This window comes from Centroberyx gerrardi, chromosome 5 (genome assembly GCF_048128805.1).
Source record: "Centroberyx gerrardi isolate f3 chromosome 5, fCenGer3.hap1.cur.20231027, whole genome shotgun sequence".
In the NCBI taxonomy this organism is placed as follows: Eukaryota; Metazoa; Chordata; class Actinopteri; order Beryciformes; family Berycidae; genus Centroberyx; species Centroberyx gerrardi.
The window spans coordinates 11921214-11945733 of record NC_136001.1 but is presented as its reverse complement, the minus strand read 5'-3'; the positions used below and the strand labels follow the sequence as shown (position 1 = coordinate 11945733).

Genomic DNA, 24520 nt, shown 5'->3' with positions numbered 1-24520 from the left:
TTGCCAAGCAACTGATCAGTGGGACTGATTTATGAATAAGATGTCAGGTCCATGTCTCTGAGCTCCGTCTCCGTCTGGCAGTGCATGTACTATTTCTTCTTCAGCTTTTTTTGTTTTATAGCATTATGAAGGTTGTATCACTACACAGCAGTTAAAGCTTAGTATGGGCTGTAACCCTTAGATCTTTGCAGGGTGGGGAGTATAGGATTGATTTCAATATGAATACATGAACAAGTATTGGTTCAATCCATTCCTTTGCATAGTATTATTTTTGCATTATCATTTTGGGTCAAATGTAAAAATGGGCTGAATAACAGTAATGTCTCTAACTGCACAATGATTAGTTTGAGCATCCATCAACATTTTCCTAGATGTATGACATCTCCGTAGACTGTGCAATAATTTTTCTTTCCTGCATTATAAACACATTATAATTTGATTATCATTATTACATCATCAAGATTCATCATCAAATAAAACTGTAGAGAAACAGGAGTTATAGAAACTGCACTGAATATACACACAGATTGCCCTGAATCGTTCATACATCATGATGCAGAATTTGTCAGTATTTTAATGAATATAGAGTAAACTGAAATATCCAACCACATGTTCATAATTAGCAGTCTTGCCCAATACCTAGTACATTTACTTACTTTTGTTTTTCAAGAAACTGCTTTTCTCTCCTCTCCTTTGCCAGCCAAGTTCCAGCTGATTCTTGAGTGTGGGCTCTTCGTTTTGAAAGGCAATAAAGCCTTTCCGAGATAGTCAGAGCAAGGCTGCTGGGGATAGGTTTACTGGCATGCACTATGGCCCTATAGTGCTATAGGTTCATGAAAAGGATGCACCGCAGGCAGTCCAGCAGTGAAGCTTTCTAACCCCTCCCTCAAAACTGGAGTTTCAGCTTCAACATTGCAGTGGGGCAACTCTTTTGACTCCACTTTTTAAAAGGGAAAGTGCCACGGAAAGCTCCATGGAAGTGCCATGGGCTGCACTGCCTTGCCATCAACTTATTCATCAATGTAGACTGCCTGATCGTCATCGCTGCATTCTATAGTCAAGAGGTAAGCTAATTAAATTCTGGCTTTTTGAGCTCATTACATTCATTTGGTATGCATGTTTAAGAATCTTCAGTGTATTGAACAATACTCTTAAATGAGTGAAAATCAAAAGTGAGTGGATTTGCATGGATGCCCACACTCGCTCTGAGACTGTTTTGGACATATTAGATAAAAATCAAGCAAAGCAACCTAAGTGGTAACATGTGAATGATATTTATGAGCCATCATTCTTTTTTCTGTCTTGTCTGTCAGACTGAAAGAAAACAAAAATAAGTACTTCATAGTAGCATTTAATTTGTCATTGTAATTTGTCATTTCTCATTGAAACTGAGAGCTGTCACCCTGCACTGGTCAGTCTTGCTTTGAGTTTTAGCTTGGGGTGCAACAGTTGACCCTCTCTTCTTCAGTGACTCTAAACTTGGACTTAAGTCTGACCCCACAAAAAAATATGCCCAGAGTGGTAATACAAGAAGTCTGGACATAAATTATTCACATAAACCTTCATGCGAGTGAACAAGTGGCTTGAATTTTGATACTTGTTTGCTATGTCAAGGCTTAACCCAGGTCCACAATATATGTCAGAGTCTATCTTCATACACATATATGCATTTTCTCTCTGAAGTAGTATTAACTCTGGTTTAGCAAAGTGAATGCACAATCTGGTAATCTGGTAACACTCAACAATTAAAATAAAAATAAACAATCCACATACCGGTAATATGAGCTTTATTTATTTACACCAAGCCCCCATACAATTCATAACATAAGAAAAATACATTTAACTTATCTATATTAGCTTTTGTTTTGTTTGTCTTTTGCATTTCTAATGAGTAAAATTAATAGCCTATATTGGAAGATTGCAAATTCAAAATTGGGGGAAGAAAATGATAACCAGTACAACCAATCACTATACATGTGGACTGATAAACTTGATATCTAAATCCTAATTGTAAGAGAAAACTCACAGATCACTATTACTCTCTTAAAAAGTATAAGCTGCAGGCAGAACACATTTCCTCAAATTAATAATTACCGCTGAAGTCAATGAATCACAGCTACACAGTTTTCAGTTCTGTCCTTTGAATGTTTATGCTGTTAAACATGCAAATTATTACATTAAGACTGCTTTGTTTGTTTCTGCTGTTAATTCTCTGGATCTGATTCAGAGTCGTGGAATATGTGCAACATTGCCCATTCATATTTAAAATTAGCATCACACTTCACTTTATTGATATGCACTATGGAAATCAAGACAACAAACAGAAGCTGTTCATGGCTTTCCATCTGGCAGCATTTGTATGCCTAAGACTTTGTTGTTACTTTGAATAATTGCCTCTCTTAATAACAAAATAACTGATGCATCAAAATGGTAAACAACTTGAGCATTAAAACAATAGGCATCCCAGAGAGTATTAAATTATATAACATTATATGTGACAGGGATTTCTCAGCTTCAAAAATATGTATTATCTGTGCATATAACAAAAAACGCTCAACTGGGTTTCTGTTATGTTTTTTAAAACGATTTCAGCCATCTTCATCATGTTGATTTATTCTGGGGGGAAAAGGACAAAGGCAGTGGTTAGTTTCAGATTGTTGTTCATCACTCTGATGTACATCAACATAAAACATCTAGTTACGGCACCTTAAAAACACAGACACATTTTGATCTAAGCATTACCTCTGACAGTCAGTTTAGTGGTGCATTCAGCTCTGCCCAGAGAGTTTTCTGCCACGATCTTGTACTCTCCGGTGTCTTTAGGTCCAACCCTTAGTATAAGCATAGAACAGACTCCACAGGTGTTGGAGATGTAGTAGTTAGTGTTGGTATTCAGACTAATATTATTGCGGAGCCATGTCACATGAGGTGTTGGGTCCCCTCTCACAGCACAGCTCATGTAGCATTCATAGCCTTGAGGAGCGCTGTGCATTTTCAGTGGGACAATGAACTTGGGAGGACGATCCAGGTTGCATGCCTTAGACTCTGGCACATTCACTATGAACTTCTCTGGAAAAAGGTATGGATTGAATGAAATTAGTTTTATGAGCATTAAAATTGCATTGAATGGAGAACGTGCTTATTCTGATGAGTGGATAGAAGAGCGTTCACATACCTTTTTTGCTAGAGATTGACCACTTTGGTGACTCAGAGGGATTGGAGGAGCCCATGTCGTTCTTGGCATAGACGCGAAACTGGTATTCTCGCCCTGGCATTATGTTGCAGGCTGTGAATTTGTTGTTGAAGATGCGATCTGCTACTGTGTTCCAGGTTCTTTTGTTTGAATCACGCTTCATCACCATGTAGTGCAGCCTGTCATCGCGTTTCTCATCTGGAGATGCTGTCCATGAAATGGTCACTGTGCCGGGCACATTTTCATCAATCTCCACAGGTCCTGGTGCCTTTGGCTCATCTAGAGTTTAAAAACAAAATAGTTTGGTTTTCTTTTATTTATATGTAATAATATTTGACCATTATTGATAATTGACCATTTTACCAATCTCACCTGTGACTCTAATTTCAATGCTGTATGTCTCTTGGCCAACGATGTTCTTGACAACAATGGTGTAGATTCCAGTATCTGAACGTTCAGAAGAAGGAATCAGAAGTTGGGATGCGCCCTCAGCATTGCTGATAGTCACTCTTTTGGACACAGGTGCTCCATCTTTCAGCCAAGTGACCTCAGGCCAAGGGGAGGCCTGCAAAGAATATAGAAATATGATCATCTCCAGATAGATGTTTACAGGGCACAAATTGATGGCAGGTTCGTTATACGTGTATTGTTATGTTATAGACTTAATCGCTCCTTAAATTACCTCAAAGTTAATGTTGAAACGTGCAGAATTCCCTGCTCTCACCACCATGAAACTCTTGATTTTGGCATCAGTGAACCGTGGTCGCACTAGATGAAGGATGAAGGAGTGTGAAGGTAAAAATATATAATAAAAATCAGATTACTGTACTGTAAACTACAAAAATAATTATTAGGATTATGGTTTATTGTTTTTAGTAACAACACATGCCACATTACAGTAATTAATAAAATGTAGTCGTGCTGCAATATGTTTTTCATTAGTGCCAAAATGGATTTAAGTATTAATTAAATGTTGACTGTTACCATGTAGTGACTGTACCTGTAAGATATTAAATAAGTTAGTTTGACGTAAGCAGTTTGAAGTTCATTTTCTTACCAGGAGGAGGCATGGCTAAGATGTAGTTGTCCAACTCCTGTGGCTCTCCCTCTCCTCCATCATTAGTAGCAATTACTCTCACCCAGTACATAGCCATTGACTTCATGCCTTTCACTGTGAAGGTATTCATGATGATGGCATTTGCATTGCAACGATCCCACTCTGGGTTTTCCGCTGGTCTGATCTCCACAAAATATCCCTTGGCTTCATCTTCAACCCCTTCAATTTCCTTGGTTTTGGTCCAAGACAGGGAAAGGGTTGTGTAGGTGGAGTCGGTCACCTTGAGGTCAATAACTTTACCAGGAGGCTCTGAAATACATTATTCATATTCAGTGCTAAGGTTTGCAGGCCATATAAAATATTAGTATAAAATGATAATGACTGGCATAATGATATATTTAAAAAAAAAAAAAGGCCTACTTTTAGGGTCCCTGGCGAATACGAACTCAGATGGGGTACTGAATTCACCCGCTCCAGAGTTATTGATTGCCGACACACGGAATTCATACTCCATGCCCTCAACCACATCTTTAACAGCATATCCTTTTGCTGTAATAAAAAAGTAAATAAATCACGCACCATATAAAATATAGGAATGACAGCAACAAACCATCTCACATTATATTGATTATTGTGTTGTGAAAGGCTGGCGTAAAATGATTGATGAGAAATTGTCTTGTAGTAATGGTTAAAGGAGAAACCTTGGATCATCTGATCAAGTGGGTTGACAGGGCCCCACAGATTGCTGCCCTTCTTGCGTTTCTCCAGGTTGTATCCTAGAATATTGGTTCCACCAGTGTTGGAAGGAGGAGACCAGGTGAGATTGACGCAGTCCTTGAAGGCACTGACAATCTTTGGTACCGATGGAGGTCCAGGGTAAGCTGTATACACAAACACAAGATTGGGATTTGTGATAGTTTCTCACTCCTAAAGGGCCAATACGCAAGATTTTTACTGCCGCATCACACAAAATGACCATAATATACTGTATCTGCGGGGGGTTGATAGGGTTGGTGATGAATACTAATGCGTCAAGGATTACTTTTTCAGGAGATTTCTGGCTTTCAAAACTCACTTTCCGACCTGTACTCCGTGACCTTTGGCATTTCAAGAAACTCCCAATCTCATCCTCCCTACTTACTCACGTTTTCAACTGCCCAAAGATGGAGGATGGTGCTACGAGTGCGCGACCAGTATCATAAGAAATTTCAGCTTCGAAGGTTAAAAAGCCTTGTTCTCAAGCCAAAAAAACAAATGACAAAGCAGTATTATTCTGTCAGTATTTTGCATCATGATATATTACGTCACTCACTAGACGTTTCTGTTGGAAACTTTACTGTTTGTGTCAGTTACCGGCTTCCGTAATTCAAGGGGACAGAGACACTTTAAGAATTTACTTAAACATTTTCTAACACTGGTATTTTAACATGAGAAAATTAACCAATAATGATCAAAGTTCACCTTTTGTGCCTGCTTGAACATCCTCGGTTTCCATCAGCTCACTGGTGCCCATCTGAGTCTCCACCCTGATGCGATAGCAGTACCTCCTGCCGTGGTCTACATCAACGTCCCTGTACTTGGCCTCTGCACCGATTGGACCCACCTTCTTCCAGGTGTTGCGTCCCACTTGTTGTCGCTCAAGGATGTAGTTGTCTATCTTGCAGCCACCGCTGTCTTTAGGTGGCCTCCACTTGATTTCAATCGCAGAGGAGGTGGCCTCAACAATCTCCAGAGGTCCCATTGGAGGAGTGGGTTTATCTGTCAAAAAGAAAGTGGGATATAGAATGATATTACTCTGCAATGAACTTATTACCAATAGTATGGCATCTTCACGCCATATGACCAGTAGGTTTCAAAGTAAGTGAACCAGTAAATAGCATATTTAAGAAAGTTTTGAAAAAGAGGTTTAATTTTAACCAAATCTTGATTATACATACCCATTACAACTAGCTGGCTAAAGGCCTCAACAGTACCAAACTCATTTTTGAGTTTCATCTTGACTTCGCCACTGTCCTTGCGATGTAGCTTGTTTAGAAGCAGACGGCTGCACCCATCGGAGTGCTCTATCTTGATGTTTGTTTCATCCGAAAGCTCTTCACCTTCAAGGTACCACTGAATCTTTATAGGTTCCCGTCCAATATAAGGTAATTTGAAGGTAGCCTTTTGACCTTTTTTCACGGTTACAGTGGCTTTAAATGCCTCCAGGTCCTCAGCCTCAAATCTAGGCGGATCTGTAAAGATTGTTAAAATACGGAAACAAGTGTTTAAAAAGTGACATATTTTAGAGTAACATGCAATATTATATCAGTTTCATTGCAAGTATAATTTGAATGAATGATACAAGCAATTATTCAAAGAAATAATTTTTGTACCAATATTTTAGAAGGAAAATGTTTTTACCCTCAACAACAATCATGGCCTCAGTCTTCCGACCATCTGCCTCAAATCGATATTTCCCAGCAAATTCCTCTGTGACTTTGTGAATTTTGAGCCTGTGGAAACTTCCGTCTTTAGAAATGGTTAAACCCTCAGATGATTTAATCTGGAAAGATAAATGTGTAGATAGGTTAATATAGCACAATAGATATACAGTAAGTGTAATTGTATAAAGTCATATCAGACGCTCCAGCTTGTAATCATCATCACTGATAACAGCTGGACTATATTACCACAGTATAGCACCCGGGCCTATTTTACATCAACATTTTAAAATAACCACACAAAGTCTTACCTCATCTCCATCCTTGTACCAGATTCCCTCACAGTCTTCACTGCTCAGTTTACACTCAATCTCTGCTGGTTGTCCCATAATAGCTTTACAGTCAGAAAGTCCAGCATGAAAGTGAACTCCTGGATCTGGGGATTTATCAACCACTAAGTTAGTGAATGCACAAGTGTTACAGCTTACACCTATACATTTTTCTGTTCCATTTTCAGGGGCAAAGATTATTTTTATAGTAAATGCAATTCTACAATTACATTAAGTTCATGCATCCATGTATGTATGGATGCATGATACATGCTTGCATGTAATCCAGGCATACAAACTTACCTCACCTTTTAACCTGTCAAACATCACTATTTACATTTTGCTATTGATCTCATGTATTTTACTGTGGCATTTGCATATAAAATACATGTTCAAATGCAAATATTGATGTTTGAATGTACAGCGTTTAAGAGACTACATAATCCAAGTTGGTGAGGGATGTAAGAAATCAGATTTTGTTTGCCTCCATTTGACACTTGTGAAAGTTGTCTTCACGAGTAATGAGTAGCTTGATTGTTTTCGCTTGGAGTGTCCTTCTTCAACTTCATAGTTTGCAGAGTTGAAATTTTGGCATAGCTCTTCATAATGCTATCACCAAAGAATTCATTTAATGACTTTGCCTTTGTTCTTTTAGTTACTCTTGAAAGATACTCTTGAAAGATACACTTGCTTTTAAAACTGGTAATTACATTTGATTTGTTGAATCCTTTCCCACTTAGGACTGACAGTTCCTTGGTCAGGGTAAGAAAGTAGGGATTCGAGTATTCAGAGCAAAATGCAGGCTTTAATATGCAGGAATTGATTTACTGCATGTCAAAGGTAATCTTCCAAAGTCAGCTTGGGTTGTCTTCCATCTTCAAATTATGTATGAGTGCATGAGATGTTATACGATTTTCTTGTAGCTCTATGCTCACAATTCATGCTTTTTCCCCTCGTCTCCTTCCCAAGTCTTAGTGTTGCCATAGTTTATCAAGAACATGATCAGTTCTCCAGTTGCTCAATTAACTAATTAATTAATCTGAATGCACCACTTTTTCCTGGATTTTTAAGATGGAAAAAAGCAAGCAAGATTGTTAACACAGAGCACAGATGCATGTAAAACATCACACACACACACACACAAACACACACACAGTCCTCAAACACTGAGACGGAAACATAAATATTCTATTCAACAATAGATTGGCCTGCTGACATCAAACCATCCATAGAAAATACAATTCTATAACCAGTGTTCTGTTATCTACAATCTTATGACTAAAGAATTGTTTGCTGTGTTTCCATTTAATCCACCATTTTGGCAACTCCAAGAACTATACTATATGCTGCAAACAAAAATCATTTGTGCATGATCATTTTAGCACTTCCTAAAGGCAGTGTCAAGGTTAAAGCCACTCATTCTAAAAGGCAATTTAACCTATCAGAGATCAAATGTAGCATTCTTCTGACTGGTCACACACTTGCTCTGTAAACCTTCATACCACTGGAAAAGTCATCTGTTCATCAAATGACTTTGCTCCGTGACAGTGCCTCCCATGCAGCATTTAATGCAGTGCCCATCGTCTTACCAACAACTGTCTCCTCGACCACTGGGCCTTGCCTCGCACGGCCTGAGCGCTTGCCAGCTGCTGCTGGCTCGTCGCCGTCTGCAGCCTCACCGTTTTCAGCAGATTCATCACTGCCTGCTGTCCCGGTGCCAGCTTTTCTGTTTTTCGCTTTTCGCTTTTTAGGGTTTCCTATCAGCATAATTACCATCAATCCAATGTTTCTCATTTGCTGTTGGATATGCCTTACATGTAACATTAATGAAAACAGTAACAACAACAATTATAATGCCACCATTAGCACTAAAAGCAACAAGATCGACAGTAACGACAGAAATAAACAATAACTTAAAGGCAAACAAAGAGTGTGTTGGCAAAGGTGATATCCAACTTGTTATTCAAGATCAATTCAAGAATGAAAATGCAAGGTTGTCATTGTTAAAAAGGGTTGCTTGGTTACGTACTGTAAGGGATAATGTTCAGCAAGCTGGTCATTTCCCTGTCAACTCCTGACAGGGTGATTGTCTTGATTGCCCTGAAGGAGCTTATTTTGCAATAATGACTCTGTACATTATCCCACTTATTACACGACTACTTACCAGAGACATAAATCATTTGACACAAAATATTGATTTAAAGTATTTTATTACAAGCTAAAGAAACTTGCAAGCTTCTGCCAAAAAGTAGTCCAGTAGGACTGTCAGTTACTGTCTGCAGTAACCAAGGATTTAAGTATTTTTGGCACAGGGTGTCACCAGTTAATTTGATTAGGAATCAACAAAACTTCTTGACTGCAGAATGATATTAAATGTGAAACAGCAGTTGTTGTTTTTTTCAGAAATAACAAACCTCAGAATGCGTTCATTGGCCAATCATAATTGAGTATTCAACAAAGCCGTGTAATACAAAAAAACATAATAAATGAATGAATGTCCAATTCTTACACATGTTCTAAATGTGAATATTGTTATTCACCAGCACTTTTTAATATTCATATGTTCAACTTGAATGCATTTATTGGTTAATCACCTTTCCATTTTTCACCCTCCAAATAACATAAACTCACACATGAATAACAAGGTATTTATAACACCATGAAGACAAACATGTCTACAAACATGAAACCACACATTACATACAACACAACAAATATAGACCATATTTGTATTTATTTTATTGAGCAAAGGATTAGGAATCTGCATACTATGCTACTTTCTATTTCCTCAGTAAAAAGAGTACGAAAATTGATATATAAAATTATGTTTTACTAATCAGCATGGGCTAAATTGGTAAGTTTAATTTATGGGACAAGGTTAATATTCTAAGCCCAGGGTTTTCGTACTGTACTGTATGTTGCTAGTTTCTCTCATCTTGTAGTGACTAAGCAGAAGCAGCTGCACAAGCCATTCTGACCCGCAAACTATAATTAAACAAACTAGGCTCTAAAACTGCTACGGTTTGAAGAAATGCAAATCAACATAATTGTAAACCCATGTTACTATCTCAGGCATTCAGCATGAAGCGTGTTCTCTCACTGAAGCTTGACTAAACTTTTATCTTTTATCTTGCTAATATGATTTGAAATTCACCTGAGCCGTATGGAGCTTTCAGCTGATTTTATGAGCGACACGGAGCAGCAATGCACAGCACATTCTGTGTGGTGTGTGTTAAAAGTTTAATTTGGTCAATCCTGTTATATATATAAATATGTATAGTGTTAATACATCTGCATGAAAGTTAGAGTTTAGAATAGTATCTACCAGTTGTGATGCCAAAGTCATTTTCATTCCCAAATGACTTTAATCGTCAGTAAACCGTCTACAGCATGCAGCCTTCGGCATCTCTTACCGACAACAGCCTCTTCCACCACCAGATTTCCCTTTCTGCGACGCTTTCCTTTTTTGTCAGATTTTTCACCTTGTTCATTTGGAGCTTCCTCATCATTATTATCACCTATTAGTGATCACCAATAGCAAATGTATATAGAATGATATTTATGCATATTGATATATATTCATTTGTTATTTAATGATGATCTTATGTATCATAGACTTATGACCATCATAAATGTGACATACTGGCATTCTCTAATCTGCATTCTGTGAGCAAAATTGTCTTACATGACATAATGCTATTGTCCCTGTTCTATTTACTAGGATATCATTTGTTTTAAACTAATTTTTAAAATTAATTTAAAATTTGTAAGATGCTTATTTAAATACTGTTGTATGTTTGTCAATTGATGTTTTATAAGCAACAAAAAATACACATTTACAATCATTCTGAAAGTTAATCGCAAAGACAACAGCACCAAGAGCATTGTAAAACAGACCAAAGCAGCAAAAAAAAGAAAAACTCATAGCAGAAACAACTGTTTCTCTATATATATATATATATATCTAGAGATATATATATTATGTTACTTAAAAAAGTAATGTATTTTTTTAAAATAATAATAATATGAATAATAATAATTCATAAATTCAAGACAACTTTCTCTTTAGAAATAGAGAGACATGTATATTACATTATAATAAGCATTAAGGAGTCTTAAGTCCTGAATTTTGGCAGGAATGTTATCATTAAGTTTATCAGTTTACAGTATAGATGAATTAATTTCTTACCTATCACTGTATCTGGCACAAGTTGACCATCTCTCACACGTTTCTTGCGCTGCCCTTCCTCTCCTTCTCCCTCTCCCTCAATTTCTTCATCAGACTCTTCAAACGATTCTTCGTCCTCCTCTCCCTCAAGATCCTCTCCCTCTTCAGCACCTTCATCTTCAGCTTCACCCCCTGCTCCAGCTCCGCTTCCAGCACCAGCACCAGCATCAGCTCCAGCACCGGTGCCTTTACCAGCGCCTGCACCTTTACCAGCGCCTGCACCTTTACCAGCGCCTGCACCTTTACCACCATCAGCTCCAGCACCTCCCGCAGCATCAGCACCTCCAGCACCTCCAGCACCTCCAACACCTCCAGCACCTCCAGCACCTCCAGCACCTCCAGCACCTCCAGCCCCAACTGCAGCAGAGTCCGCGCCATCAGCTGCACCGTCTCCTGGCTTTTTAGCTTTCTTTGCAGCTAACTCCTTGTTAATTTCTGCCTTAGCCTTAGCCTTCTCCGCGGCCTTAGCCTTAGCCTTAGCCTTAGCCTTAGCCTTAGCTGCTGCTTTGGCTTCAGCGGCTGCCTTTGCTGCTGCTTCTGCCTCCGCTCGCGCATCCGCTTCTATAGCATCTCTCTCTTCTTGGGCCTTTTTGGCAGCTTCCCTTTTTACCTCCATTTCTTTTTCGTATCTCTCCTGCTGTTCCTTAGCTATTCCCAGCAAATCTGCATCGTTACCGCCTCCGGCCATAGTAGTTTTGCGAACTGCCTTCTTCCCCTGGTTGGCAGGATCTTTGTCAACTATGAAAGATAACAGATATCAGAGAAGTATGACATTTTAATATTTTTTGGCTGGATGTAATATTCAGAATTTAACAAATATTTGGTGTCAGATTAAAGTATCAGATAGTTAGATGTTTTTTCATTTATAATTAGAATCCCCCAAGATAAAGAAAGAGGGGAAAAATGAATTATCTTACCTTCAACTACAAGCCAGGCATTACAAGATTTGATTCCTGCCACAGCTGCATAGATACCGGCATCCAAAGGCAAACAATCCCTCACAATCAACTTGTGGATAAGCTTATCCTCAGATACAATGATTTCATGTTTTTCGTCATTTGACAGTGCAACGTTCTTGCCCATCCACTTGATCTCATTCAGAGGTGCTGTCAGGACACACTGAAAGAGAGCGTCTTCTCTTTCCTCTGCCTTAACCTCCTGTATTTTGAGAGCAAACTCCACCTCAGGTACTGCAAGGAAGAAAAAGATACAGAAAAGGAGAAAGAAAGAGAAAAAAATATTTACTAATTAAGAAGGGGCAGGTCGGAGAAATAATAGCTATTTGCCGTATCTATTAAGAAAGAGTTTTGGTGTTTCTTTTAACTATTTAGTTAAGTTTGTTTCAACTAACAACAGCAGATCAGTTGATCCTAGGAAAGTAACTGAATCTGTTTCAAACAGTAATTTAAATCAGATGTGCTGTCCCTTGACTGAAGACTTGCCTTTAAAATCTGTGGAGAATACATTTACACCCTCCACATCCACTGAGTAGAGTCCTGCATCTTCTGAATTGAGTTTTTTGATGCTGAATACATATTTCTTGCCAACTTGTTTCAAACTATGCTTCATCTCCTCCCCCAATTCATCGGTGAATGGAACCATGACTCCATCCTGCAGAATTTATGATGACAGTGCCATGTTGACATTTTGATAATATAAAAATAACAATAAAGACATAAAGAAACTTGTTATAGATTATTAAAAGACAGCAAGACATTAGCAGTTAAAACCTCACCTTGTAGAGGAAGATTTTGCTACTGGGATCCTTGAGATCCATGTCCAGCTCAATTGTTGCACAGTCGTCATCACTGACCTCAATGGGTTTCAGTGTCCTGATATGTGAAATAAACTACAGTAGAAATGAACACATAAAAGACACAAAATTATCTCAACAATGTCCAATAAGTTTGCAGTTGTATAAGATAGACACAAGAACTAAAACTAACACACCAACAATAATGATAAGAATAATATACATGTTATATGTAATCACATGATATTCAAATTCCATTTACATAATTTAGAGAAACACTAAACAAAAAGAGGTAAACATAAAAAACTATCATATAAAATCTGATAAAACATAAAACATCTTAATTTTGCTGCAGTATTTTGACGTTTTGATGTTAAAAAAAATCTGACCGTTCGACAATAAAATAATACATTTACTTTTGTTTTGTTTATATCTTAACAAGACTCAAAGACAAAATACTCTTCAGACCTGCTAACCATGAAAATAACTAAACAACAAAACAAAACTCAAGGGCTACTTATATAACTGACATGAAGCCAGAGTTTAGATGTATACATAATACATTAATGTGAAGCAGTGAGTTGCTAGCTTTGTTTCTAGGCAGTAGAAACAGCACCTTTTGTGTTATGGTCGTCAAAAAAGTTTGTTAAAACTGCTTTGGTTTAAATGCTCGTAAAACAGTGGCACCGGAGAATCAGGAGGCCACGTACCTGCGCAACCTCCACCTCTCTCTCTTTTTTCATTTCGGTAAGCCTCTTCAGCATGCCACGGAAGTTTGTGATACCATACTCGATACAGATGCGCTCGTAGTCTTTCTTGTCGGCACTCAGCAGGATTTCCCAGACCCTCTCCTCCGGCTCCATTGGCTTTTCCTCGCGTGTTCCATCAGTGTTACTGCAGAGTGGAAATGATTCGCATCAAGCTCCTCACACCAACATTGCATGCTTCCGCTGAACAGATTCTTCTCGATACTAGTAACTTTCATAGACAAACCATAACACTTTTAAATGGGCTGAACAGGTTCATTTCACAATGTTTTTTCTTACCGTTTTTTCAGGATTTTTCTGAACTCTATGGGCTCTGTGGAAGCACGTGAAAAATGTGGAAATATTAGAAGAGTCATCACCAAACAGGATAAATGAAATATTGTATCTGGATGTGATTTTCTTTTGCTGCTTCTGTAGCTGCTACATGATAGTATTAATGATTGACCCTACAGTATATTGCTTAAAGCTGCACAAGGCAAAATTACATTCACTCTTATCCTCAACAAAGAAGAATGTCCTGTCCCCACTAATTGAAACCCTGTAGATTTGGCCTTTCTGCCATCGGTTGTGAACACTTCTCCACCCGCAGGAAGTGACAAATCGAAATTTTAGAGTGAACTGTCTCCTAAACAGAGCGCTGCATCCAGAGAAAGCTGGACTCATCAATATCGGTGCTTTTGGCACGCGCGTGCGTCCCTTCCTTCACAGATCGGCAGGTTTGACTGACATATGCGTGCTGTGTTATGTTACTGACGTCATATTCTGGGTATTGAAATCCACATTTTTCAAAGATTTACCCCTTACTGCCATTTCGAGCCGTCAGCATACTAAGATGCCCAGTGCAGCTCTAAGTTATTGCTGAGCGTAGACCTACTGATGTGACAGATGCACCATAACAGGTAGTTTTGCCCAATAGATTTCTAAAATGCTGATCACATCCGTTAAGAATGTATTTTAATGAATACAATGGCATGGTTACTATTAAAAAAATATATATCAGCAAGTCTTACTAGTCTTAGGCCTATGGCTTACAGAGCAGTTGAGCTTCGTTCCTGGTATTGGTAGTTTAGATGCATACCATCAACCTGTATTCATTTTTGTACACAGATGGTTGCCCAATTGCCTAAAATCCCCTTTTGTAAAAAATGATGAATGTAATTTTATTGGGTTTCATTGCTTGTTAAGTGTGTCCCCTATCAAGTGCTATTTGCATCTCGCAAGGAAAAGTAATGTATTTGCTGTATTTTAGGCATAATGCGGGCCTTTAAATGGAGCGACCTAACGCAAATAGCCACCAAACCCAAATTGCTCAATACCTAAAAAAAATGAACACAACTTTGTCTTAAGGTGAAAACTGGTGCTTCAAAATATGTTTATAACCTCACCTTCCCCATGTGACCTCTGAAGTTCCTTCGTCATATGGAATCCAACTGTAAACAAACATTAATCTTAATATCCATTACTAATTAATTCATAGGAATGCGTAAAATAGGCCAAATTCTCAGGAGGGTATATAATGCAGTTATTATCTTAGTTGAGAGAATGAGTGATTCAAAGAGTGATTGGGATCCTACCCTCAATAATATTCAAGACGACAGTGCAAATAGCCCTTCCATATTCATTTGATGCAAAACACTTGTAGGTGTCTGCATCTTCTGGAGCTACCTTAGGAAACTAAGCAAATGGAAAGACAGAGTTGATGGCATTTTTAATGACACTGAAGCTGTTTAAATCTTACTATTTGTCACAAAGGTGCATCATCATCATTCACGCCGATTAACTACCATAGTAAGGCTTACCTCAAGTGTATGCTCATGAGATGTCTCGTCATACTTTTGCAGGCACATCTCAGGGTGATAAATTATTTCTCCATTTGCTCTGCTCCATGTTACAGTCGGTGTCGGAGTGCCCACCACAATGGCTTTAAAGATAGCATGTTTACCTGAAATGGGATAAAAAAGGAATTTCTCTATTAGTGACAGATCATCCATTGCCTCTGGTGATGATGGTGATGCTCCATGCACATTGTGGAACATTTCTATACCTTACTACTATCTAAATAATAGAATTAAATATTTCCAATAATATTTGGCATGAAGGGCTAAGGCAGTGAGTAAAATGTTTCATAGTATATAGTTTTTTATTGCTTTTATTAGATAGTTTAAAGTAGAGAGAAACAGGACAGACTGGGAGAGAGAGAGGGGGGTGACATGCGACAAGGGTCCTGGGCCAGATTCGAACCCAGTACGACATGTTTAGGCTACATGGTATACACCCTAGACCACCTAGCCACCAGGACGCCCCATATGCTCTACTTTCAATATCACATTTTTAACTTGTAACTGCAGGACAGCCCAGCTCCAGTTTAAGGAGTGTCATCTCATCAATATAAGTTTACACGTTTCTTCCCAATTAAGAAAGTTATTTTCTCCCAAGGCCAAATAAGGATTTGGTATGTGTGTAGGAGTGAAGAGGAATTCCGCCCTCATCATAAATTATGTGAGTCTGCAATACCTTTCATATATGTAACACGTATGGAGGGTAACACTAGCCCTCTGAGGGTTGCATTTCACGTCCCCCACGTCCCCCACACATCACATGCCTCCTTGCCACTGTCATATGTCATAGCCCAAGACTTTAGGAATTTCCCTCTAAAAAATGTAAATGATTAATTCTCAACATATGTTATATGCATGTCTGCCCATCCCTCCTTCTCTGTGAAGTCCCCATTCTGCTCATGCCCATTTGGGATTGAGGTCAAGTTCCCTGCTATGGGGTATAAGTATGTGCAAATATTGGGATGAGAAAATATACTGTAATCAAGATGAAAATGCATTGGACAAAAGTGTGATTAGGGATACAATAAAAAACTTGTTTTTTAGCCCCGCGACAGCAGGGGCTCTATGGATCGGTCGGTCGGTCAGTCGATCGCTCTGTACGCCACTTTATGGGTCACGTGGGTGAAAGTGCGCTGCAGAGAGTTAGACTGCAGACTCTCATTCGGGAAACCGGAGTTCGATTCTCATCAGGAACGAACATTCAGTGTCGCGGGGCTGTTAGTCTTGTTTTTTTGTTAGTGTGGTTAGTTGGAGACTTACCCTCTTGGATGGTCAAAGCAATGGGTTTGCGGGTGAAATCTGGAGTTGACTTTCCCTCTGGAAGTTCCTCCAAAAACTGCGTGATCATAACACCGGGTACTTTTGACTTCTTCCTGATGCCTGATCAAATAAAAAAAAATATCAACAGTTAGACAAGGCATATAGCGGACATATATTTCCAATAGTAGCCACTCAAAGATTAATGAACATGATGTATGATGATCCATGAGCGAGAGTTAGGGCGCATATCAGATATACACTTGCATCCATTTATATAGTATATTCAGCGTAGCATGAAAATGTTAATGAGTTTCATTTTGAGGAACTCATACTGAACTGTACCTTCATTCAGTATATATATGTTATTTTTTTTAAAATAAACTTCCCAAGGTTCTATTCTAATCCGTTCAAAACCTGATAACTAATGTAACATGATACCCAGAGAAGTTACCCAGTGAACATTTGTCTGTGTAAACTTCCCACAGTATCTGATAGTCACATTTACTCATACATGTTATGTGTATATTCAACTTTTTCTAAATGCAGGAAAGGACTTGTTTTGGGCTGAAATGCAGAAGACTACCTCAGCTAAAACAATAATAATACTAATACAAATAATAATACTAATAATAATAACCACTCCAAAGGTGAACTTCAAGCTAGTAGTTGCAGTAATCATTCTATCAGCTTTATCCTTTTTATTTATTTTTTCCAAAATATTCCATGATAGGGATAAAGCAAGCATTCTGAACCACTAGAGAATTACTTTCTCTTCTAGCTCAAATATTCAATTAAATCGGTCCGTTTGGATTGTTCGACCCTACTGAAGGTCTTTTGTACTTAACTCTCTGCTAGTGCTCTCTTTGTGTTGAAAGTACTTGATTGCCCTTGGTGCAAGAATAGAACAAAGTTTACATATACCCCGCAGCTTTACCCCTAATGTGTTGGCTAACAAGCGAACTGCTGTCTGGGCCTGCCGTTCTACACTCAGACCAGGGTTAATGTGGAGCGCTCCCAATGGATCAACAGCACTCGTGGTGAGCAATACATAAGACCTACAGCAGGGTCAAAAAGTCCGGACGAACCCTTTAAGGAGAGGTAAACTGCAAAGAAACTATTTTATCAGTGCTACATACCTACAGTGAATGTTACTGAAAACAACTATGACTATGAGCATGAAACTACTTGTAAATACTGATGTTAATGTTGTCAATATATCACAGCAAATTGTAGAAATTAAATCTAAAGCATTCATTTACACGTCAAGGAAATGTTCCAATTTAACTTAATATAACTTTGTTATAGTGTTTTTTGAAAAACAATTTTGTAAAAGAGTCCAAGTATATGTTTTCTGTAATAATGTGGTGCTTTGGACTATCCCATCTCATGGGCCAGTTGATATTAGTAGTGTGTGTTCAGTGCCACTATCAGCATGCACCCCCAAGCAAATGGTTTGGACAAAACTTTGTTTTAATTCTTTGACTTTTTTTTTTTTTTTTTTGTTTTAAATCCTATTCAACTTTAAATTCATAGTGACCGGCTTGGAGACACCTTTTGTGTAAACTGTCTAAACTGCATGCATCTTCTCATATATGAGCTATTTTTTCAGATAGATTATCATTGCATTTTTAACACATTTTCAGATAACTTGAAATTTGTTTTAGAACAAGATACTGATATTACAAGATGGCATATAATCCATAGTCACATAACTGTGCTTCAAAGATTTCTAATTTTCTCATTTTAATGAGACTTAAATGAAAAGGGAATCAATCTTTTAGTCTCTTCCAACATTTTGACAACTTGGTCCAAAATATTTGAGCATTTTTTGAATTTTAAATTGAACATATAGTGCATATACATCCATTATCCAAAGTGATAACAAAGAAATTTGCCCGTGAGAAGATACAGTGTATTGTAAGAAGTCTATCACCATGTTCATGAAGGGCGAGATTTATTGTTTACTTAACCTCCGTATTTTCATATTTGAAATATATTATTCTTATGGCTCAGGACAGTTCAGCCTAAATGTGTGAACCCTGTCAATTCCCACAGAGAAAATTAGAAAGATAAATCTCAAATTTGACTGGCCAGAGATTTTCTATTAGGGGACGAGGAGAATGAGCCTCCTGTTACAGCCTTTGCCAATTGTTTCAAAATTGAGATGTCTATCTGTGTTGCCTGACACAGGTGACAGAAAAAAGACTGTGTTGTGTTTGGTAATGTGCAGGAAAGTCTGGCTTCAGTGACATTTCCAGGGCATTGTATAGGGTGGCACTGTCAATCTAAATTACAGGTGTTATATAACAGTTTACCAACAAAAAAAACATAATTTTAGCTACAATCTACATACAATGTGCCTGTTAACTTGCAAAAATAAAACTTTTACTGGAAAAATCTGCCGTGATGAATGCAAAATTTGCCATGATGAAACAATTCTTATTTAAAAGAAAAATTACTTCAATACGCTAGCAAAAAGACCAAACTTTAGTAACAACTTTAGTAAAACCTATCCACCCACAACATTATGCTAGCTACTGTTATGAACACTGTCTACAGGATAGCTAGCTACAGGTTGTAACCAATTTCATTGTGCCCAAAACAATTCCAGGAATATTGTGTCACTCAGTTCATAGGCAACAAGCTATTTGATCTAGAAAAAATATTACCATGAGTGTCCTGGAGGGGGGCGACACAATGCATGATCTCTGATCTGTAATGTGATGGGCAAAGTAACATTTTAGCAAGAACAGAGAGCTTTAACACCAACAGAGCGCTGACAACTATATTGGTATTGCTGCTTTTAACAAGCTTTGTCTCCACACTGTGGAATTGCGAAGATGAGGCAGCCATCACTAAAAGCAATGTCTTTGCCTGAAAATGTGGATCAGCGTATTGATGTAGAATCAAGATCAAAGCTGGGGGTTTAAGCCAGGCATTAAATGCCCATTTTGCGGGCAATCAGAATCAAGTATTCTATGGAGCATAATATGCATAATTTGGTACAAAAAGATTCATAAGGATTCCTGTCATTCTTGAGCAGGTTTAAGATGGCTTCTGTGCTTGATAGTGAGATGTTTGGTATGTAGTTAAAATGTGTTAATGCATATGAGTTCTATGAGTTCTACATTCATAATCATCACCAGATTCTTGATATCTTGTTTTTCTGGAGGTCTTGACAGCCTTTTATACTTACCAGAAGGGCGAGCATCTACTGTAGGATTTTCAGATAGTCCTTGTCTGAAATGCATGTGGTAGTAACCTTGATAGGCCAACTGATGGACTGTAAGTGTCTGCTGCTATTTTTCAATGCAGTTGCACTGGAAGGTTGCTTTTTCCATTTCTCATTTTTCTACACTTCAAATGGCTTGCGAAAGTGATTAATTTATAGTTTCCCAGTCTCCTGATAAGGTAAGTCATTTTCAAACATTAGATTATTTGAGTTAGGTTTTTGCCTATTGTTTGTTGTATTTCTTCATTGTAAGTGGGCTTAATCCTTTGTTTAGATTGAAACATTACTGCAATATGTTGTGTATGTTAGCAGCAATATTAGTTGTTAAAGCTGCTACCAGTAGAATTTGAAATTTGGCAACCCCTTGAGTCCCTTAGTGGTAACGTTTTACAGTTACTGTTAACCACACACAAAACGTCTTTCAGTCCACGCTCAGTATATTCTTATTTAACAGGCAAAACTGTTCATCTTCCTAGTCCAGTTACACTCATCGAGTAACACATCATCACTCCAATAAGCATAATACTTCGTTTTTCACAATCTGCCATTTCAAGCAGCTTCATGCTGTTCATTCAAATTGAGGCAGTCCTCTGCCTGTTTTGGTTGTTGCTGCGTTCACGTGTTTAATTGGAATGCCCACATCCAAAATCATTTTTATTCATCAATTTAAAATCAACAATAAACAAAGTGCAGCAGACATCACTCACTTTTCGTTTATAACTGATAATTTTGATTTTTATTAACTTGCTGCTGACTACTGATATCAGTGGATTCACTGCAGTGTTTGCGAATTTGATATATTGAGGTTGTAGCAGTAATGATTGCATAATTGATGTGTAAGTCATAAGAACACAGGGGGGAGGAAGGTTTTTTTGTTTTAATTATGTATTTTTTTCCCCACTACTTCCTCTTTATTTTTTATATTACAATTAATTATTTATTTATTTATTTATTTATTCATTCGCTCATTCATTTTCCATACCCGCTTATTCTTCTTCAGGGTCACAGGTGGCTGGAGCCTATCCCAGCATGCATTGGGTGGAAGGCAGGGGAAAAGCCCTGGACAGGTCGCCAGTCCATCACAAGGCTAAAATATTTATTTATATATTATAATAATTATAAGGAAGTTTGATAACTCCAAGCCTTGTTTACTTGTGGTCATTTACCCAAAGATTATCTCCCAATTTTCCTCAAAGTAATTTAGAGCCAGACACAGTCTGAATTCTCACAGGAATACATGAACTACAAAGATAAGGGAAAGCACCAGAAAATAAGATATCAAGAGTTTGGTGAAGCTTAATGGATTTCAGAAGTCATAGATGTCATTCCAATCGATTACTTCAAGGCCTCAAAACACCTTGTTATCTTGAGAGTACATGGTTCTCTTAGACCTGCTTTGAACTGCTAGGATCGTAGAAATTGGAATTTTGTATCTGTGACATTCTTAGTCGTCACAGTGAACCCAAGAGAACATGTAGATTAGGCATGAAAAGGCCAAAATTGTCAGAGGAATATAGAAAGGATAACTTGAAAAGTTACTCCATTGGCCTCTGTGTTCATTGTATAAAGAAATGAGCAGCCTCAAATAAATGATACGATCTTTTCACTGATACCAAATGCATGCTGTTTGCAGGTTAACAAAGGTTATTAATCCAAATTTACAAATTAATTCTGAATTATATTCAATATAGCTTGAACATTTCTGCGTTCTTAAGGGGGCACTGGGCTGGCCAGTCAGATTTCAGGAGTGGTCATGCACCCCCAGGACATGTCCCTGCAGAGCAAGTTCACTTATAGAGACTGAACTGTGCTAACGCACAGGAATAATAGGCATGTGAGTATGAATTCTAAAATTCTGTGGCATTTTCCTTTTAAAGTACAAGATCAAATACCGCATGGCAATCAACCGCAGTGCCCTCTGGCAACAGCATTTCTAGCGACTATATATTTGGAGTTTGTTTAAAATGTCACAACAAAATGCATCTGTTGCGAAACTGAAAGTTGAATCATCCATTCTGGATGACACCTTTCAAGGCGTGATGAAGACCACATCACACATGCAACTCACCCACCATGGAATCATGCATTTGTAAATAATGTAAAACGTTGGTGGAAATTGATTTCTTTTTGCTCGCATACCTTTTTCGTCGGGGTGTGCTCCCTCAGAATTGTCGACTTAACACGCAACGTGACAGCAGGAGAGGAAATAGGACAGGAAAATATTAATCCTGACAGAAGCACCATGGTAGCCTTGGAACTTCGGCAGGATTACGAACACATACACACATACACACAACAATATTTAACACAATGACGGGAAACAAAACAGACTCAGCTTGAGTGGAAGGAAACCTTCGAAGAGACATCAGACACATCACACAGTAAAACAGGATTAGTCATAGACAAGATGTAAATGTTAGAAGTATGGTGTTAAGGCAACATGTAAATAGTTTTGCTGTGCTGATCAGATGTTGATCACTGAACTTCAAGACCCTTCAGGCATTTTCTCCCGGGTGATCTGTCAACAGTTATACTTGTAACGAGAACTGACACAGTGCTTGACAGAATTATGTGCAAGTACTTTGGGGAAAAGCAATTTGTAGGAAATAAATTTCAGATAATTCTTGATTCTGTCTTCCATCAAACAAGGACCCCTTTTCATTTTCAGTTTTCTCTCCATTGGTGGCCTCTGCTTGTGTCTGTTTTGTTGATCTTCAAAGATGATCTTGTTTTTGTTTATTGGCCAACTACATGCCATTATTGTTCTTCAGTTATGCTCAGGATGACTTAGAGTGAAGATTTTCCATTCTTTGTCTTGTTAGTATTTTTTTTTTTTGTCTTCACAATCACATTATTCACAACATTCTCTCATTCAATGATTAGAGCTGATTTGCATCTCATCTTAGATTCTGTGATGCCCATGATCGTGTATTTGATTGACATCTTCATAATCACATCCTAGAGACAGAGAAGGTGATGGATGATATTGGCAGCGCCACATTCAGACTGAAATAGACTTGTTGCAACGATTTCTTTTTCATGTAGAAAAAATCTTATCCATTAAAAAACGCACAGCTTGTGTTTCTTCGACCAAAGAAAAATGCTCTCTTTTCCGCCTTGTTTTCTTGACATCAAAGATGATACATTGTACGGGGCTTTGGAAAAATAAGAAATATTATTTGGACTGCTTTCACTTGACAGAAGAAATAGCAGTGGTGCTCCTCTTCAGTTTTCCCTCGACAGAAATGGTCAGCACTCAGTATAATATTATGCAGACGTCTTGGGTATTCCAAGTCTTCAAAAAAGATAAATTTGAATTCAGTAGACTGACCTCACGTTTTCTGCTGTCCAGGTGTTTTCTTGTGTGTTGCATGTTACTGTCTTGAGTGCAATGTCACAAGATTCTTGATGCTCAAAATGCTCTCGGACATGTTGTGTCAAAGTTTGTCTTGTAAGTTATGTGGATCTTGGTGATTGTCATTGCTTGGATATGAGGACATACAGGTGTAAGACAGCTGCAGTGGCGACCCTTGATTGACATAACCAGAGAGGAGAGGACGTCCATCATTCTGCACTTACCCCCCTGCCCAGCGGCAGTTTGATCAGTCACCTTTGACCTCTTCCACATCTTGGTATCCTCTTGAGCTCTGCTGACTCAGAAGGCTCTGCAACAAAAAAAGGTGAAGGAAGAAAGCATGACTCAAAAGGATGTCAGTGATTGGTATTCTGTTCAGAGTTTGAGGTGCCAATCATTCTTTTAAATTTTTTGGATTGTTCATGCTTTTGATGGCTCATTCTCCTTTGGAAAAGAGCGACCGCACAAAGGTCAGCGCGGCTTCTGTTACAACTTTCGGAGAGATTTCAGCAACTAATGCACTGCGGTAGCTCGGATGACACCGCTTCTAACATACTGCTCTTCTCCTCCAGTGCAGTTACTCTAACCAGTCAGTAAGAGGCAGCAGCCCGTGTCATTTATCTGTTGGCCTTGGACCCTAACACTGGATGAATGCCTATCTCAGGAATGTTATGCTGGTTTGATTGCGCAAGGGACTCGTTGATGCCTCTCTCTAAACCAGGGGAAGGGTTCGGCTGAGGTTCAACAAACTGTACAAATTGACACTGCTACAGCTTTTCTGTCCAGATAATATCAGTTGATGTATAGGATAAAATAATTTTACACTGACAAAACAACTGGTTTGTGGACACAGATTTTCAGTAGATTGTGGGTTTTACACTAAAAAAAACAAAAATAAAAACTGCAGTAGATGCAGTAGACACCTTTGCATTTCCACCACACCTAGAACTCCCTACAGTTACCTGCACTGTCTTGGTCCCAATGGGAGAAGGTCATATGGACAGTCACCCTGATTTAACAAATCAATCAAAAATAAATAAATAAATAATCTTGTCAGGAGAAACTACATTATAACATTCAGTTTGACA

At 38.2% G+C, this 24520-nt stretch overlaps 1 protein-coding gene across 1 annotated transcript; it reads right to left on the bottom strand.

The window, feature by feature from the left end:
• Positions 1 to 1896: 1896 nt before the first annotated feature.
• On the bottom strand, positions 1897 to 23705 carry igfn1.1 (immunoglobulin like and fibronectin type III domain containing 1, tandem duplicate 1). Its single transcript, XM_071903854.1, has 23 exons — positions 23657 to 23705; positions 16846 to 16965; positions 15547 to 15689; positions 15322 to 15421; positions 15128 to 15177; positions 14027 to 14058; positions 13691 to 13874; positions 12963 to 13076; positions 12670 to 12838; positions 12145 to 12417; positions 11189 to 11965; positions 6982 to 7106; positions 6651 to 6792; positions 6188 to 6481; positions 5712 to 6008; positions 4952 to 5131; positions 4671 to 4799; positions 4251 to 4559; positions 3876 to 3961; positions 3566 to 3758; positions 3176 to 3472; positions 2743 to 3069; positions 1897 to 2616 (listed from the first exon to the last, which is right to left on the bottom strand). Exons 1-23 carry the CDS (start codon positions 23703 to 23705, stop codon positions 2612 to 2614), a joined length of 4395 nt encoding a protein of 1464 aa, XP_071759955.1. The 3' UTR covers positions 1897 to 2611.
• Positions 23706 to 24520: the final 815 nt, after the last annotated feature.

Excerpts from the sequence above, each read along its gene's own strand:
- igfn1.1 (XM_071903854.1), bottom strand. The coding sequence starts at position 23,705 with ATGTGGAAGAGGTCAAAGGTGACTGATCAAACTGCCGCTGGGCAGGGG. Across the intron at positions 14,059-15,127 it reads GGTCACATGGGGAAGGTGAG|CCCATAGAGTTCAGAAAAAT; the intron begins GTTATAAACATA and ends GCTTCCACAGAG. Across the intron at positions 3,473-3,565 it reads CATTGAAATTAGAGTCACAG|ATGAGCCAAAGGCACCAGGA; the intron begins GTGAGATTGGTA and ends TTTAAACTCTAG.